This window comes from Ambystoma mexicanum, chromosome 3p (genome assembly GCF_040938575.1).
Source record: "Ambystoma mexicanum isolate Mex_15411 chromosome 3p, UKY_AmexF1_1, whole genome shotgun sequence".
In the NCBI taxonomy this organism is placed as follows: domain Eukaryota; kingdom Metazoa; phylum Chordata; class Amphibia; order Caudata; family Ambystomatidae; genus Ambystoma; species Ambystoma mexicanum.
Window position 1 is genome coordinate 28,081,021 of NC_090925.1, and position 15,981 is coordinate 28,097,001.

A 15,981-nucleotide genomic window follows, 5' to 3' on the forward strand; every position below is an offset into this window, starting at 1 on the left:
AGATTGTGGGTGGTAATAAGCTTGTGAATGTCCAGGGCGTAAGTGTTGATGGAGCAGGCATTAATTAGGACACAACTAAGGGGAGCGTTCTGAGCTAGGTAGGTGTGGCTTGTTCTGGCGGCTGTGGGGTGTGGCTTGGAGGGCATAGTTGCTGGCCTGTTCCTCTTTTTCGGTATGGCACGAGTGCTGGTGAGTGGGATTGGGTCATAGGTAGTATTAGTTAAGGCGTAGGTAGTTGTACAGTGTGGGACATCGGTAGCGTTAGCATTTGGCATGTCAGTAGCACAGTGGGGAGCATCAGTAACAATGGCATTTGGCAAGGCAGTAGCAAGGCGTGGAACATCAGTAACAGGTTGCCACCTGCTTCTTATTTCTCCAGCGGTTGTGTCCTTTCCTGTGTCAGTTGCACTTCTTTCAGCCTTGCATGCACTCAGTGTCACCTTTAAGTATTGATATGATATGATATGATAGGTTATTTATAACGTGCTTAATACCCAGAGTTTTCTAAGCGTGGACCCGGAAATTCCAACTTGTGCCGCTCTGTGTCGTCTTGCTTCCAAGGCGAGCACGTTACCCCTGAGCTATCTTCCCGAGGGCTTGATGGCCTGCGTGGGAGACACTGGTTTTAGTCCCGCAGCATGAGACACTTTCCTTATGTAAGTGGAGATGTCCTGGATGAGATGTCCTTGCCAGTCCCGCAGTGGGGATCCCTTTTCAGTATTGGAGTGTGAGTGCCCTGTGTGAGATGCCCTTACCTCAATCATACTGCAAATGTCCTATTGGGAATGGAGGCGTCACTGGGCCATGTGACGGACTCACCTCTGGGGAAACTCTAGGGGCTAGCAGAAGCCACCAGCTACGTGGCGCAGCCCTAGAGCCCCCAGCATGCCCTTGGTTGCTATACCACACACAATTCTAGATCATCTACCAAGGTCAAGTAAAGAAGCATGCAGAGGGTCTTTAACTGCCCTGAGACTGTGAGCGCAAAAAAGGACCCTTTCCGGTTGGAGCGATCCCAGCACTTTGGGGTTCAAAATGGGGAAAATGACTTTGGAGTAGGGTCACTAGCTGCTTTATCTTAGGCTCCTTTCACCTGATTTAATTTGCACCACTATCTGGATGTTGTTAAGATGTAGATTCCTCGTTTATGCTTCTCGGGTATGCCCCAAGGTTCTGTAGGAGTTTATCTACCCGTGCCGTGATAGTCGAACATGAGCTAAAGCATAGCTCTCAATCCTTCGCGTCATTAGGGCGAGTGAAAGCACAGCATTTTATTTTGGGCGGGTAAGAGCCCCTTGAAATGTATGGGTGTCTAGGGAGCTTGGCGGTTGAGTCCGCTGATGACAACGCGGGGCACTAGTGATCCAGGGATGAATTTTTGTTTCGAAACCATCAATCAACCCCACACCTCTAGTACACCAGAAGGAATCAGAACAGATTGGAAACACAAGCAAATTATAAACCTCTTTGTTCAAATTGGTAACGTGGATGGAATGGCAGGCTTATCTCCGCAAGGTCGTGGATCGTTGGTTAGTTGCAACACAGTGAAAATACTATTATTACCCAATGATAAAATGCACTGTCCAGTCAAGGTTGTATAACACTATCTACTTTATTATTATTACAACAGACAGCTCTAGCACACTACGAAATACAACCCCAGTTTGAAAGAAGAAATAGGGAGGCACTCTGGATACAGACAGGAGGGTAGTCGGTACAGTAAATAATGAACAGTTCAAGGATACTTGGTTTCAGCACAAAGGGGGCATGGGTCGTAAAATGTCTCTAGGGGCCTTTGGAGCAGGACCAGGGGGACAGAACCACAATGTACCTTGTGCTTCCAGATGTTCTTGGTGCTCGACAGGGTCGAGTCGGTTTCAGAGCGTTTTGCAGCTTCTGCTACAGAGTTCAAGACAGGAGACAGCTGCAGGTATCAGGCAGCAGGCAGCTTGGCGAGCGCAGCTGGACGGAGGGCTGCAGGCTGGCCTACACAGTGGCTCGGGGTCTGGAATCATTGTCTCTGTGCTGGTTGCTGGTTCTGAAGCACTGATCGAGGCGTCTTGAATGGCTTTATCAACTGCGGTGTAACAAAAGTCAGAGGTGCAGTCGGTTGCAGCTCCAGGGACTCGACTGTCTCGAAAATGTCCTTTAAGGCGGACGCTGGTAGATGCTTGTCGATGCACTCCTAGCTTCTTCACTGGGCTTGTGTCGTCCTTTAAGGCAGACGACCCAAAGCTGAGTAGAGTGTTGCAGGCAGCTGCCTTGTCCATGGTTTGGTTCAGACACTTTCTGGCACTTCCCACCCATGAAAGTTGCTGCAGAGTCTAGCAGGTAACGCTGTGTGCTGTCTGGGTACCGGTTCTGGAGCTGCTGGAGGCTCATCTGGATTTAGTATCTCCCTCGCTGCTCCCTGGGAGATGTTTCGTTCAGGGATCTTGCTTCCCTCTTGGATGTCCTGACCTTCATTCACTGATGGAAGATGGAAGGCAGACTGTACCTACAGCCAGGGTCCAATACTGAGTCCTTCTTGTTACTGCTTGCAAAGTCTTCAGATGATTTACCCAAAAGAGGTGCTCAGCCCTTTTTTAACGCCTATTGGGCCACAGTGATTGGTGTAGGCTAAGCCTACCTTAATGAACCAATCATTGGTCCCCACCAACAATCTCCTGTATGCATGAGGTCATAACCAGAGTGCTTTGCAACAGAAAAGGTGAAGGGGTGAAAACATGTAAATCTAAGTCCCACCCATCTTCCTGTCTGTTGTGGATCATAGGGTCCCTCTCAAAGTTCTCGAATGCATGCACCTCCTCTGCAGACCCGAGCAGCGAGTGCAGATTTGCTCTGCTCGGGTGCCACACATCCTACTGTCAAGTTAGAGATGGTTTGTGGAATGCGTATTTGCCATATGGGGCATTTGTTGTATTCAGCAATCCACACCCCCAAAGGGGAAGATAAACCCTTTTCGGATGACACTTATCTGGGCCTCTTGAGGGGGCCATGGTTTTGTCGATCCTATACCCCGGGACCCAGGTCATGTTGTGGCGACCGTAGAATCCTCCCCAAACCAAACCTGTCACCTGCATCATGGTGCATGTGGTGGCACCCACCACCCATGATCACCCCTCACACACTGCAAGGGTTAAAGAAGGGTCTTCAGCACATATCTCCCCGCCTTTCCTCTTGCCCCCCCCCTTGGGGTTTTAAGGAATATCGACTTAAGCGACCTTCACGTTGTACTATTGTGTTTGTATAAGGTTCCAAAGATAAATGCTGCTTCCTGACCCTCGGGATGGCCTCCTTATTTTTTGCTAACCAGACCTGAGAAGCATGATCAGTGCTCCTGCATCGAGGGACGTAGTACTGAAGGGTGTCAATTGCCCATGCGATGGCAAGGTGTTCAAGTGCAAGGGCAGTACAGGTGATGTCTCGGTGTACAGTTTCCTACTTATGGGCAAGATGGATTCTTCGGCCCTATGTCGGACCCGATAAAGAACAGCCTGAAGTCCTACCTGGGAGGCTTCTGTATGTAAAATAAACAGGTCTTTATAGTCATGAATGATGAGGAGTGGGGGCTAGCACAGAGAGGTTGTCAATTTCCCAATAGCTTCTTCTCAGTCAGTCATCCGAGCTATGCGGTTAGACTTTCCCCCCTTGGGATGGTCTGTCAGGGATCCTATCAGTGTCGAGAAGTTAAAGATAAGCCTTCGGTCTTATCCCACTTGTCTCAGGAATGCTCGAAGGTCTATCTTCTACATAGATCGAGGGATCCTTCCATTTTTCACTCTCATTGATCTTATGGGTTGGATGTTACTTTCGCCTGCCTTATAGGGCAAAGTACATGACCGTGGTCATGGTGTGATGGCAATTTTCAGGGTTCACTTGCATTTCGGCCCTCCTCATGCTATGGTTAAGCAAATACTGCTCTCACCTGTGATCAGCCCATCACTGGTTGTAGATGACAATATCTTCTAGGTACGTGCCGGCGTAGGATGTTTGATGTGGATGCAGAATGTGTTTCATGACTCGGAAGGTAGCGGGCCCCTGTGAAGTCCAAAGGGTAGCAGGGCCCAATTGAGTCTAAATGGGAACATGACCCCCATAAGTTCCAGAGAATGTACTGGAGTAGGCCCTTAAGAGCGGGGAAGATCGTCTTTTCCCGATCATCTGGTGCCAGTGAGATCTGCCAATATTCTTTAGTTAGCTCCAACGTAGGAACGATTTTGTCTGGTCTGATCCTTTCAATCATTTAATCTATTTGATGGATCAGATCGGCATCAGACCTTGACATGCTGGTCACCATTCAGTTGTCAATAGAGAATCCCAAGGATCCTTCCTCCGAGCATGATGGGAGATGACCAGGGGCTCTGCGATGGTTCAATTACATCTAGTTTGATCATCTTTTGCACTTCTGTTTGCTTGCGTCTCTGGCAGTCGATCTTGTAAATAAACCATCTTTCCTGGTGGAAAAACACCAGAGCTCTTCTGGTTGGTCATCAAATGAATCCTCACTGTGATGCAAAATTCCCAGAGGTCTTCTTCCTGGACAGGTTGAGATTCCCTTGTACAATTTTCTTTGGGTGCACGCAGCTCCGTGGACTACAGGGATGCAGGTCCAGAGACCAATTGATCAAACACGGGGGCTGCCATTTTGGATTCTCTTTCTAGTGGCGTCCCTGTGCAGAGGAGCTTGCTCATTCTAGCTCTATCACTCTGCCTCACCCAGAGTTCAGAGCACATGCCTGGCCTCTGCCGACCCAAGCTGAGATTGGGGTTCTGCCCAGAATCGTGGGCCGCAGATATTGCTGTCAGGCTATGGATGGTTTACTTGTCATGTGGAGTGAGTATGGGTACATTTTCTGTATTGTGCAGCCTGCAGTCAGCAATGGAAAGAGGCCTAGTATTCATAGGACATGGATCCCAGCCTCTTAAATGGGGCTACAGTCTTGGTGAAATACATGTGGCTCACCCCTTCCATTTGACCTAGGTGTGACCAGGTGTTCCCCTCCACAGCAACACTGGGCCTGCTCATGGAGTGGGCGAAAGAGAGAGCGGGATGAGAGACAGAGGGCAGAGGAGAGTTGAATCAGGAGCAGGGAGTTTAGGAGGAGAGAAAGACGAGGAGAGAGTTGGCAGGTGGAGACAGGAGACGAGAGAGAGAGAGATAAAGAAGACCATGGGACGCCATGTGGAGAGACAGAGATAGAGGGAGAGATAAGACCAGGAAGAGAGCTATAGGGAGAAGGGACAGGGCAGTTGGAGATTGGAGACAAGAGAAGGGGGAGAGAGTGGTGAGATCGAGGGACAGGGAGTGGAGAGATAAAAAGAGAGAGAAAGAGGGAAAGAGAATGAGAGACATAGGAACAGAAAGATAGAGAAACTGGTGGGAGGCGGAGAAAAGAGGAGACAGGCAAGTGACAAGAAAGTTAAGAGACGGCCATCAGGAGAACGGTACTAGGATAACCAGACTTCCCTGGTAGGTCCAGTAGGAAGGCGCTAAGGGAGTCAGCTAATTAACTCTACAGCCATCAGGACACCGTAGGGCGAGGGAGCGAATCAGACAGTACTGGCAGCCTGGCTGTAGTTAATCGATCTTTGAACAAGTAGGAGTGGAATAGGCAGCCTGGGCGAGGGAGCTCCCTTGACGTTTGAGGGAAAGAATGCAGGGACCACCGCTAGAGTGGGAACCCCAAATGCTTTGCGTACCTATTTTAAGAGAAACAGTTGAAACTCATTGGTTTGTTAAGGTGTGATTCATTGAGACATTGTCACATGTGCTAGGCGGTTCCTTCTGGGGTAAGTCCCTGAATACCCAGAGCTCTATCCGTTTTTTGGTGTCACATGGAAGGTTCAGGGGAGAGGCAATCTGTGGTAATCTGTGGTGTGCTTGAATCTACCAATGTGGTGTCAGATAGTGCGAATTTTCTTCTGCGAATAACTTGTTCAGTACGTGCCCAAAAGCCCATTTACATGAAAAAAATACCAGGTTATCTGGAAATTCCACCTGTTTGTACATGGGCCGCTGATGCACTCCTAGTCACGCGACACGTGACAGAGGACACGCAACGTAATGCAGTAGTTTCTGGTATGCTAAGGGGAGTATTCCAATTCACATTACCAGAGGTACCCAGTGGCGTTAGCTTGAAACCCAAAGCTACTGGGCGCCTATGCCAATAGATTGTATGTTTCAGAAGGCACACATGCATGTTCTGAGGTTTCATCAGATGAGATCCGCAGGGTTGTGATTGGAAAGTTCATGGTAACAATAAATAAAAGTTTGACCGTACTAGATATTGGAAAATCCAAGATTCACTGTGAGGCCTGAACTGAACTAATAGAACCTGTCTAGGTAGGAAGCCAAGAATCTGACCTGCTTTTCCTTTGGTTATTATTCCAGGCCCTGCGCGTCTACTACTCCTATCTCCAAAACCTAACAGATTTCTTAGGCGAAGCGACGAATACTGCTGCAATCCCAACCGTCTTCTCTTTGACATCCAAGCTTCTCAATGAGGTTACGCCTCTAACGGAACGGCGGGAGAGAGGAATGCTGTTCAGGTCCACGACCATAGGGGAGCTCCAGGTATGGCATGTACGCGGGCCGCAGACGTGCGCCCCGCCAGGCTGATCTCAGTCCTTATAATGCGGCACAGATCTTAACATCTGGCACACTCAGTGATCATCTATCAGTATTCCGCAATAGTACAACATTCCACATAACTGCTCTAGCGCCTTCTTTACATTCTCTGCATAATGGCATATCAGTGACATCACTAAATATTTTCATTAGAAGGTTCTGGGGTGTTCAGGCGTTGAGGAACATTTGCCGGTAGCGGGAGGACAAGGCGGCAGGCTCCAAGCTCCAAACTCTGTATCGCCTGCTAAGCAATGGGAGGGGGGCTTATTTGTCGTGGTTACTGTCTCCTTTTTGCCAACAGTAGGCAATACATATTTTCTCAGCCGCCATTTTGTTGCACAATAGAAGGAGACACAAGTGTGATTCTTTGCTACAGCCTCTCTTTTGTCATGTTCTATTTTGAGTGTAGGCCATACATTGTAATTGTAATTGGTTATTTATAATGCGCTTAATACCCAGAGGTTTTTAAGCACTGACCCGGGGATCGAACCTGTGCTGCTCTGTGTCATCTTGCTTCCAAGGCGAGCACGTTGCCCCTGAGCTATTCTACCTGCATAGCTTTATCAGTATGAAAACTACTCTTCAATGCTCTTGCCTGACCACATTTTCGCACCTAGAGCGCTCTGTTAACCCTGTTATTCCTTTCAGGGTTTGGCGCCAGCCATTGACTGGCTCTCCTGCCTTCAAGCGGCCTTCTACCCCCGCCAGCTGAATAGTTCCGAACTGATTTTTGTTCATGACATGGACTACATGGTGGGCATGTCCAAACTGGTGGAACTGTGGCGCAAGAGGTAACATCCAAATAACCGCGTGATCCGGTGAAAGATGGGTATACATGCAAGACCGTTTATGGTCTCTTTGACTTGGTTGGCTTGAGAGTGCAAATGGCAAAGAACTTGCGTACATGGAATTGTGTGGTAATTAGCATCAGCCGAGAGGTTCTAGGAAACGAGGCAGAGAATGAGTCAAAGCTGCAATAATATACATCCATATAGACTCCGCTACCAATGGGCAGGGCGGGATGTCTCAACGGCCATTCTGGATGTAGAGGCCCTAAGAGTAAGGGATTGGTCCATCCAATGAAGAGGGTTCGGGAGGGGATGGTATTATGGTGGCCGGAGGGCACAGGGTGGAGGGTCTGGCATTTGACCAAGCAGTGAAGGACTTGAGAGAGAGAATTGTGTGGCTACTAATGCATACAGAGGGCCTGGGCCTCATCACAAGTTGGCCGGTATCCCGGCGGTAATAGCGTTCCGGCTGCATTTTCCTGCTCCGTCCAGCTGCTGATGAGGCCCAGTGAGGGGAATTGAGGTTGTGCAGAAAGTTGAAAAGTTTGCAGGGAAATGTATGTGCTAATAGATTTGTTCTGCAGCATCCCATGAGCCACCCGCTTGGAAAGAGGGAGCGGGGTGGGGCAGTGGAGTTTACGAAGGACTTTGATGGAAGAGAGGAGGGGGTTTGACAGCTATTAGAGTAATCCAGCTTGCACGAAACCAGAGCACACCTCCACCTCACCACCAACCTTGATGACACTTGCCAAAAGCACCTTCAAATTTAGTACAAACCCTGAATGTCTTAAGAGAGAGCAAAAATAGCCCAGCCACTGAAAATGCGCAACACAGCATTTCAGCAAACTACCGCTTCACTTTTTATTTGAAATGTCCTGAAGAAATTGTGACAAAACACCAGCAAGATAGTGAAAACAAGACTCTTCTGCATGAATATCAGTCAGGAGGGACTGAGTTTACCCTACTATTCAAAAATGAAGAAATCCTGGCAGCCCAGGGCGGCATCAGCTCTTCAGTCCTGATCGAGCTGGACCAGACCATAGCGTCTTACTCTGTGAACCATCCATGAAAGGCAAGACATCTGATCTTGGCTTCACGTCCTGAGGAAGCTCTGCAAAAGAAAGGGACATGATTACTAGTCCCATGACCGAAACAGGTGTCGACTATATAAACTAGTCTGTTTGAAATGATAACAAACTGCTAACGACACCAGTACTAAGGATAGGGTCGGAATATGTTGTACAAGTACCTTTCTAAGATATGTGTAATATGAAGTCTTGTATACACAAAAAAGAAGGAAAGCCATTGCTGATTTGTGAGTGTGTATATGAATGAATGGTGGCTATTATCTGATTGTGAGCCTGATTATATGGAATTATGTTTAAAACTTTGATTTTATGTTATGGATCTGTATTCGTATTATAATAAGCATTGTATATATTTGTGTATTGATTATATCAAATTTGCATTTAAGGTATTGAGTCAGTAGGACTTGTCATCCTTTATTCACTGGTCCACTCCATTATCTCTTCTGTGTACCATCGTTCTCTTCTCAAGAGACTAGACATCATGCTGGCCATCGAGGGAGTCGCCTTCCAATGGTTATCCTCCTTCCTGTACGATATGAAACCCAGGCACGATCCCGAACATATCCATCCTCTTGCATATCTAATCACTGCAGAGAACCCCAATAGTCAGTACTGTTCCCCTGGCTCTTCAACAGTTACATGAAACTCTCGGCAGGACTCAGTTTCTCATTGCCCTTCCCATGCTTGGGGTGATATGACCGACATCCCACCATTCCCTAAATATCAAAGATACAAACCTGGAGCATTGTCAGCAGGGTCCGGCTAAATGTCTAAAAACCTAAAATATCTGCACAGGCATGAAACTGCCTCCCACTCTTTGGTTTACCTGGCGTTCCACCACAGGCCGCCACCAATGCCAGTAAATCTCTAGTGGGTGTTCTACTTGATGAATAGTGTTCCTTCACTCTGCAGAAATGTGAACTAACTGAACATCTCAATGCCACCTACATATGCTGAAAGAAATACTCTCCTTCAGACACATTAAGGTATAGAATGATCCCACATTGACTACTCTAGCAGTATTTCCCTCGGCCTCCCTGAAACTCGGATCTACTGACCCCATCGACTCCAGAAGAAGGCAGCTAGGATGATGATGGTGAATGTGAAAGGTGGGCATCGCGATATGGTGGCACGGAAATTCCTCCCACGGCCTCCGGCAAATCGAAGAACCAACTTTAAAGCTACCGGCGTTCTTCATCTTGGATCCTACTAGATCAAAAGCTGTGCATATTCCAACCAGAATGTCTCGGGAGGATAGCTCAGGGGCAACGTGTTTGCCTTGGAAGCAAGACGACACAGAGCACCACATCTTTGATCCCCGGGTCCGCGCTTAGAAACCTCTGGGTATTAAGCACGTTATAAATAACCTATCATATCATATCAAAAAGTGAAGAAATACATCCCGTCAAGGAATTGCGCCCGACTAGCACGACTAAGCTCTCCTCCAGCCCTTTAAAAATAAGGAGCCATGGACCAAGAACTCCTGCACCCAGTGTTGCCACCCTGTGGAAGGGCTTCCCAGCACACTTTGAAGAGAAAAGAATATGGAAAGTTCCAGCCCTGATGTACTTCTCTGCTCTCCCTTTCTCTAAGCTCCTCACAGATATGAAATAATCCATTGGGCCTCATTACAAGTTGGCGGGTCTGGAAATAAATTGCTGGTAATAACTTTTCCGGACCGGCCAGTAGGGTGGAGGATTTACCTCAGCTCTGAGCTGGAGGTATATCCGCCACCCTACTGGAAAAAAACTGCCAGTATTACCGTCCTGGTAACACTGGTGCCGGTAATACCGGCAAATCCCCACATGGAGTCCTATGCAACTCTGTGGAGTGGGGATTCACCTGCGTTTCCACCACTTGGAATGTGCCGGTAATTCCCATAGACTAAGTGGCGGAAACGGTATGACAGTTTGCTGGTATTCCACCGGTAATACTGGTGGGATACCGGCAAACTCGTAATGAACCTCAGTGACTTGGAACTATGAGGACGTGACCGCGTTCCCATTCATTGCCATGTTGTTTCCCTTCCTTGCATTGGGGCACCAAGCAGCATATATCCTGCAGGGGGCGCCTTACAAAACAAAAATACTCGTAATAAATGGGTGCACTGATGGAGGGTCTTGCCTGGGTGGAAAATGAGGTGGCATGGATCTATCGGATGACCATCAGGTTTTTGAGGGTGGCCATGGTCATTATTGACCTCCACTGAGCCAATCAGAATGCAGTCAATAACTTCCATCATTTACTATGTTAAAATCCTTACAGTTCAACCAATCTAAAAGTGTTAAATGCTCACCTCATAAACACAACTCCTTATTGAAAAACTTCAAAATAAACCACATGTAATTTACGAACACATTTTATTGATTTACTTTCCTCACTTTTAAGCTAGAGGTTTATAGTCATTGCATCGAATGCAATACCATCGAATGCCATACCATAGAAAAAAATGAATCGAGGGGGGGTTAATGTGGGGTTCCCCGAGCCCCCTTTTTTAACCTTTAAAACCCATTATAATTAAACTAAACCCTTTACCTTTAAGGGTCCTTCCTCGCCCCGCAGCTGAGTTTCAGGCCATAGCTTTGTCTTCAGTCTTTACGGCTGTACCATGTGCAGGGGTTTTCCACCTGGTCCATGTTGATATAACAAGAGGGGCCTTTGGTTACACTCTGGTAAAACTAAATATACTGCAGCACTTGCTCTGCTGGCCTAAAGGGCATGTGCAGATGTGTACAGGCCCGTCCCACGACTCTAGGAAAGCGCATGTGCAGATGTATACAGGCCCGTCCCACGACTCTAGGAAAGGGCATGTTCAGATGTATACAGGCCTGTCCCACGACTCTAGGAAAGCGCATGTGCAGATGTATACAGGCCCGTCCCACGACTCCAGGAAAGTGCATGTGAAGATGTATGCAGGCCTGTTCCACGACTCTAAGAAAGTGCATATGCAGATGTATACAGGCCCGTCCCACGACTCTAAGAAAGCACATGTGCAGATGTATACAGCCCATCCCACGACTCTAGGAAAGCACATGTGCAGATGTATAGAGGCCCGTCCCACGACTCTAAGAAAGCACATGTGCAGATGTGTAGAGGCCCGTCCCACGACTCTAGGAAAGCACATGTGCAGATGTATGCAGGCCTGTGCCACGACTCTAGGAAAGCGCATGTGCAGATGTATACAGGCCCGTCCCACGACTCTAGGAAAGCACATGTGCAGATGTATAGAGGCCCGTCCCACGACTCTAAGAAAGCACATGTGCAGATGTATACAGCCCATCCCACGACTCTAGGAAAGCACATGTGCAGATGTATAGAGGCCCGTCCCACGACTCTAAGAAAGCACATGTGCAGATGTATACAGCCCATCCCACGACTCTAGGAAAGCACATGTGCAGATGTATAGAGGCCCGTCCCACGACTCTAGGAAAGCACATGTGCAGATGTATAGAGGCCTGTCCCACGACTCTAGGAAAGCACATGTGCAGATGTATGCAGGCCCGTCCCACGACTCTAGGAAAGCACATGTGCAGATGTATGCAGGCCTGTCCCACGACTCTAGGAAAGCACATGTGCAGATGTATAGAGGCCTGTCCGACGACTCTAGGAAAGCACATGTGCAGATGTATAGAGGCCTGTCCCATGACTCTAGCTCTCAGAGACTGCTGCCACCAAGGGGGGGAGTTATCAGTGACTGCTGATGCCCAGTGTGGGACTTCTTAGAGACTGCTGCCACCCAGTGGGGGAGTTCTCAGAGACAGCTGCTTCCAGTGGGGGAGTTCTCAGAAACTGCTGCTGCCCAGTGGGTGAGGTCTCAGAGACTGCTACCGTCTAGTGGGGGAGTTCTCAGAGACTGCTGCCACCAAGGGGTGGAGTTATCAGTGACTGCTGATGCCCAGTGGGGGACGTCTCAGAGACTGCTGCCACCCAGTGGGGGAGTTCTCAGAGACTGCTGCCGCCCAGTGGGGGAGTTCCCAGAGACTGCTGCTGCCCAGTGGAGGAGTTCTCAGAGACTGCTGCTGCCCTGTGGGTGAGTTCTCAGAGACTGCTGCTGCCCTGTGGGTGAGTTCTCAGAGATTGATGCTGCCCAAGGCAGGGGAGTTCTCAAAGACTGCTGCTGCCCAGCGGGGGAGTTCTCAGAGAATGCTGCTGCCCAGTGGGTGAGTTCTCAGATGCTGCTGCTGCCCTGTGGGGGAGTTCTCAGATGCTGATGCTGCCCGCTGGGGCACCTCTTTCCTTCTGTGTCTAAAACTCCAGCATAGCCACACAGCTCTATGTGTTTGCTGTACCTTTGCAGACCAATGACCACACCAAGTTGAGGAGGAGACTAAAGTCACATTGCAATTGGGGGACCGGCCTATTATCTCACCACAGATGTTGCAAATCACTTGGCACCCCAAACCATTGAGGCCCAGATACAAGTATGGACCACACTCTTTATCAATTGCATGTAAGAGGGAAGAAAACAGGAAGCAGGCCTTTCCCTGATTTGCACCCAGTCTCTGGACTAAGTTAGCTATGACCGTCCACCTCCATCCTACACTTCAGGAATGACCTGAAAACAGTCTTTTTAAAGAATATCTCATCCATTGCTGATCACTCCACTAAACCCTACTTTCCCCCTTCTCTTGCTCCCCTCCCTATCCCAGATCTGCTGCTAGCCAGGCACTCAGCTTCTTAGATGGGGGCAACGGGGAGGTGTCCCCTGTGCCCAGTGCTCCATTACTTCCCAGAGGGGCTTTCCCTCTATAAATTCAGTACATAGATGCCTGGGACTGGTACCATTCATGAGCATAACCCTCAAGGACACCTTCTTCCTTCATCGAGTCCCATTGATGAGCATAACCCTCAAGGACGCCTTCTTCGTTCATCAAGTCCCATTCATGAGCATAACCCTCAAGGATGCCTTCTTCCTTCATCGAGTCCCATTCATGAGCATAACCCTCAAAGATGCCTTCTTCCTTCATCAAGTCCCATTCATGAGCATCCCATTCATGAGCATAACCCTCAAAGACGCCTTCTTCCTTCATCGAGTCCCATTCATGACCATAACCCTAAAGGACACCTTCTTCCTTCATCGAGTCCCATTCATGAGCATAGCCCTCAAGGACACGGTCTTCCTTCATCGAGTCCCATTCATGAGCATAACCCTCAAGGACACCGTCTTCCTTCATCGAGTCCCATTCATGAGCATAACCCTCAAGGACACCTTCTTCCTTCATCGAGTCCCATTCATGACCATAACCCGCAAGGACACCTTCTTCCTTCATCGAGTCCCATTCGTGCCCATAACCCTCAAGGACACCTTCTTCCTTCATCAAATCCCATTCATGACCATAACCCTCAAGGACACCTTTTTCCTTCATCGAGTCCCATTCTTGACCATAACCCTCAAGGACACCTTCTTCCTTCATCGAGTCCCATATATGACCATAACCCTCTAGGGCATCTTCTTCCTTCATCGAGTCCCATTCATGACCATAACCCTCAAGGACGCCTTCTTCCTTCATCGAGTCCCATTCATGAGCATAACCCTCAAGGATGCCTTCTTCCTTCATCGAGTCCCATTCATGAGCATTACCCTCAAAGATGCCTTCTTCCTTCATCAAGTCCCATTCATGAGCATCCCATTCATGAGCATAACCTTCAAAGATGCCTTCTTCCTTCATCGAGTCCCATTCATGACCATAACCCTAAAGGACACCTTCTTCCTTCATCGAGTGCCATTCATGACCATAACTCTCAAGGACACCTTCTTCCTTCATCGAGTCCCTTTCATGACCATAACCCTCAAGGACACCTTCATTCATCGAGTCCCATCATGACCATAACCCTCAAGAACACCTTCTTCCTTCATCGAATCCCATTCATGAGCATAACCCTCAAGGACACCTACTTCCTTCATCGAGTCCCATTCATAACCATAACTCTCAAGGACACCTTCTTCCTTCATCGAGTCCCATTCATGACCATAACCCTCAAGGACACCTTCTTCCTTTATCTAGTCCCATTCATGACCATAACCCTCAAGGACATCTTCTTCCTTCATCAAGTCCCATTCATGAGCATAACCCTCAAAGACACCCTCTTCCTTCATCGAGTCCCATTCATGACCATAACCCTCAAGAACACCGTCTTCCTTCATCAAGTCCCATTCATGACCATAACCCTCAAGGACACCTTCTTCCTTCATAGAGTCCCATTCATGAGCATAACCCTCAAGGACACCTTCTTCCTTCACCGAGTCCCATTCATGAGCATAACCCTCAAGGACACTGTCTTCCTTCATCGAGTCCCATTCATGAGCATAGCCCTCAAGGACACGGTCTTCCTTCATCGAGTCCCATTCATGAGCATAACCCTCAAGGACACTGTCTTCCTTCATCGAGTCCCATTCATGAGCATAACCCTCAAGGACACCTTCTTCCTTCATCGAGTCCCATTCATGACCATAACCCTCAAGGACACCTTCTTCCTTCATCGAGTCCCATTCGTGCCCATAACCCTCAAGGATACCTTCTTCCTTCAACAAATCCCATACATGACCATAACCCTCAAGGACACCTTTTTCCTACATCGAGTCCCATTCTTGACCATAACCCTCAAGGACACCTTCTTCCTTCATCGAGTCCCATATATGACCATAACCCTCTAGGGCATCTTCTTCCTTCATCGAGTCCCATTCATGACCATAACCCTCAAGGACGCCTTCTTCGTTCATCAAGTCCCATTCATGAGCATAACCCTCAAGGATGCCTTCTTCCTTCATCGAGTCCCATTCATGAGCATTACCCTCAAAGACGCCTTCTTCCTTCATCAAGTCCCATTCATGAGCCTCCCATTCATGAGCATAACCCTCAAAGACGCCTTCTTGCTTCATCGAGTCCCATTCATGACCATAACCCTAAAGGACACCTTCTTCCTTCATCGAGTGCCATTCATGACCATAACTCTCAAGGACACCTTCTTCCTTCATCGAGACCCTTTCATGACCATAACCCTCAAGGACACCTTCCTTCATCGAGTCCCATCATGACCATAACCCTCAAGAACACCTTCTTCCTTCATCGAATCCCATTCATGAGCATAACCCTCAAGGGCACCTACTTCCTTCATCGAGTCCCATTCATAACCATAACTCTCAAGGACACCTTCTTCCTTCATCGAGTCCCATTCATGACCATAACCCTCAAGGACACCTTCTTCCTTTATCGAGTCCCATTCATGACCATAACCCTCAAGGACATCTTCTTCCTTCATCAAGTCCCATTCATGAGCATAACCCTCAAAGACACCCTCTTCCTTCATCGAGTCCCATTCATGACCATAACCCTCAAGGACACCTTCTTCCTTCATCAAGTCCCATTCATGACCATAACCCTCAAGGACACCTTCTTCCTTCATAGAGTCCCATTCATGAGCATAACCCTCAAGGACACCTTCTTCCTTCACCGAGTCCCATTCATGAGCATAA

The 15,981-nt window shown here is 48.3% G+C and overlaps 1 protein-coding gene across 5 annotated transcripts in view; it reads left to right on the plus strand.

Moving 5' to 3' along the window:
- Nucleotides 1–15,981, plus strand: part of LOC138580092 (kell blood group glycoprotein-like) — a 537,793-nt gene that overhangs the window by 400,608 nt on the left and 121,204 nt on the right. For all 5 annotated transcript variants that reach the window (XM_069650368.1, XM_069650367.1, XM_069650369.1 and 2 more), the window contains exons 7-8: nt 6,395–6,577; nt 7,280–7,422. In XM_069650368.1, coding sequence (XP_069506469.1) covers nt 6,395–6,577; nt 7,280–7,422 — 326 coding nt within the window. The remainder of the gene's footprint in view (nt 1–6,394; nt 6,578–7,279; nt 7,423–15,981) is intronic.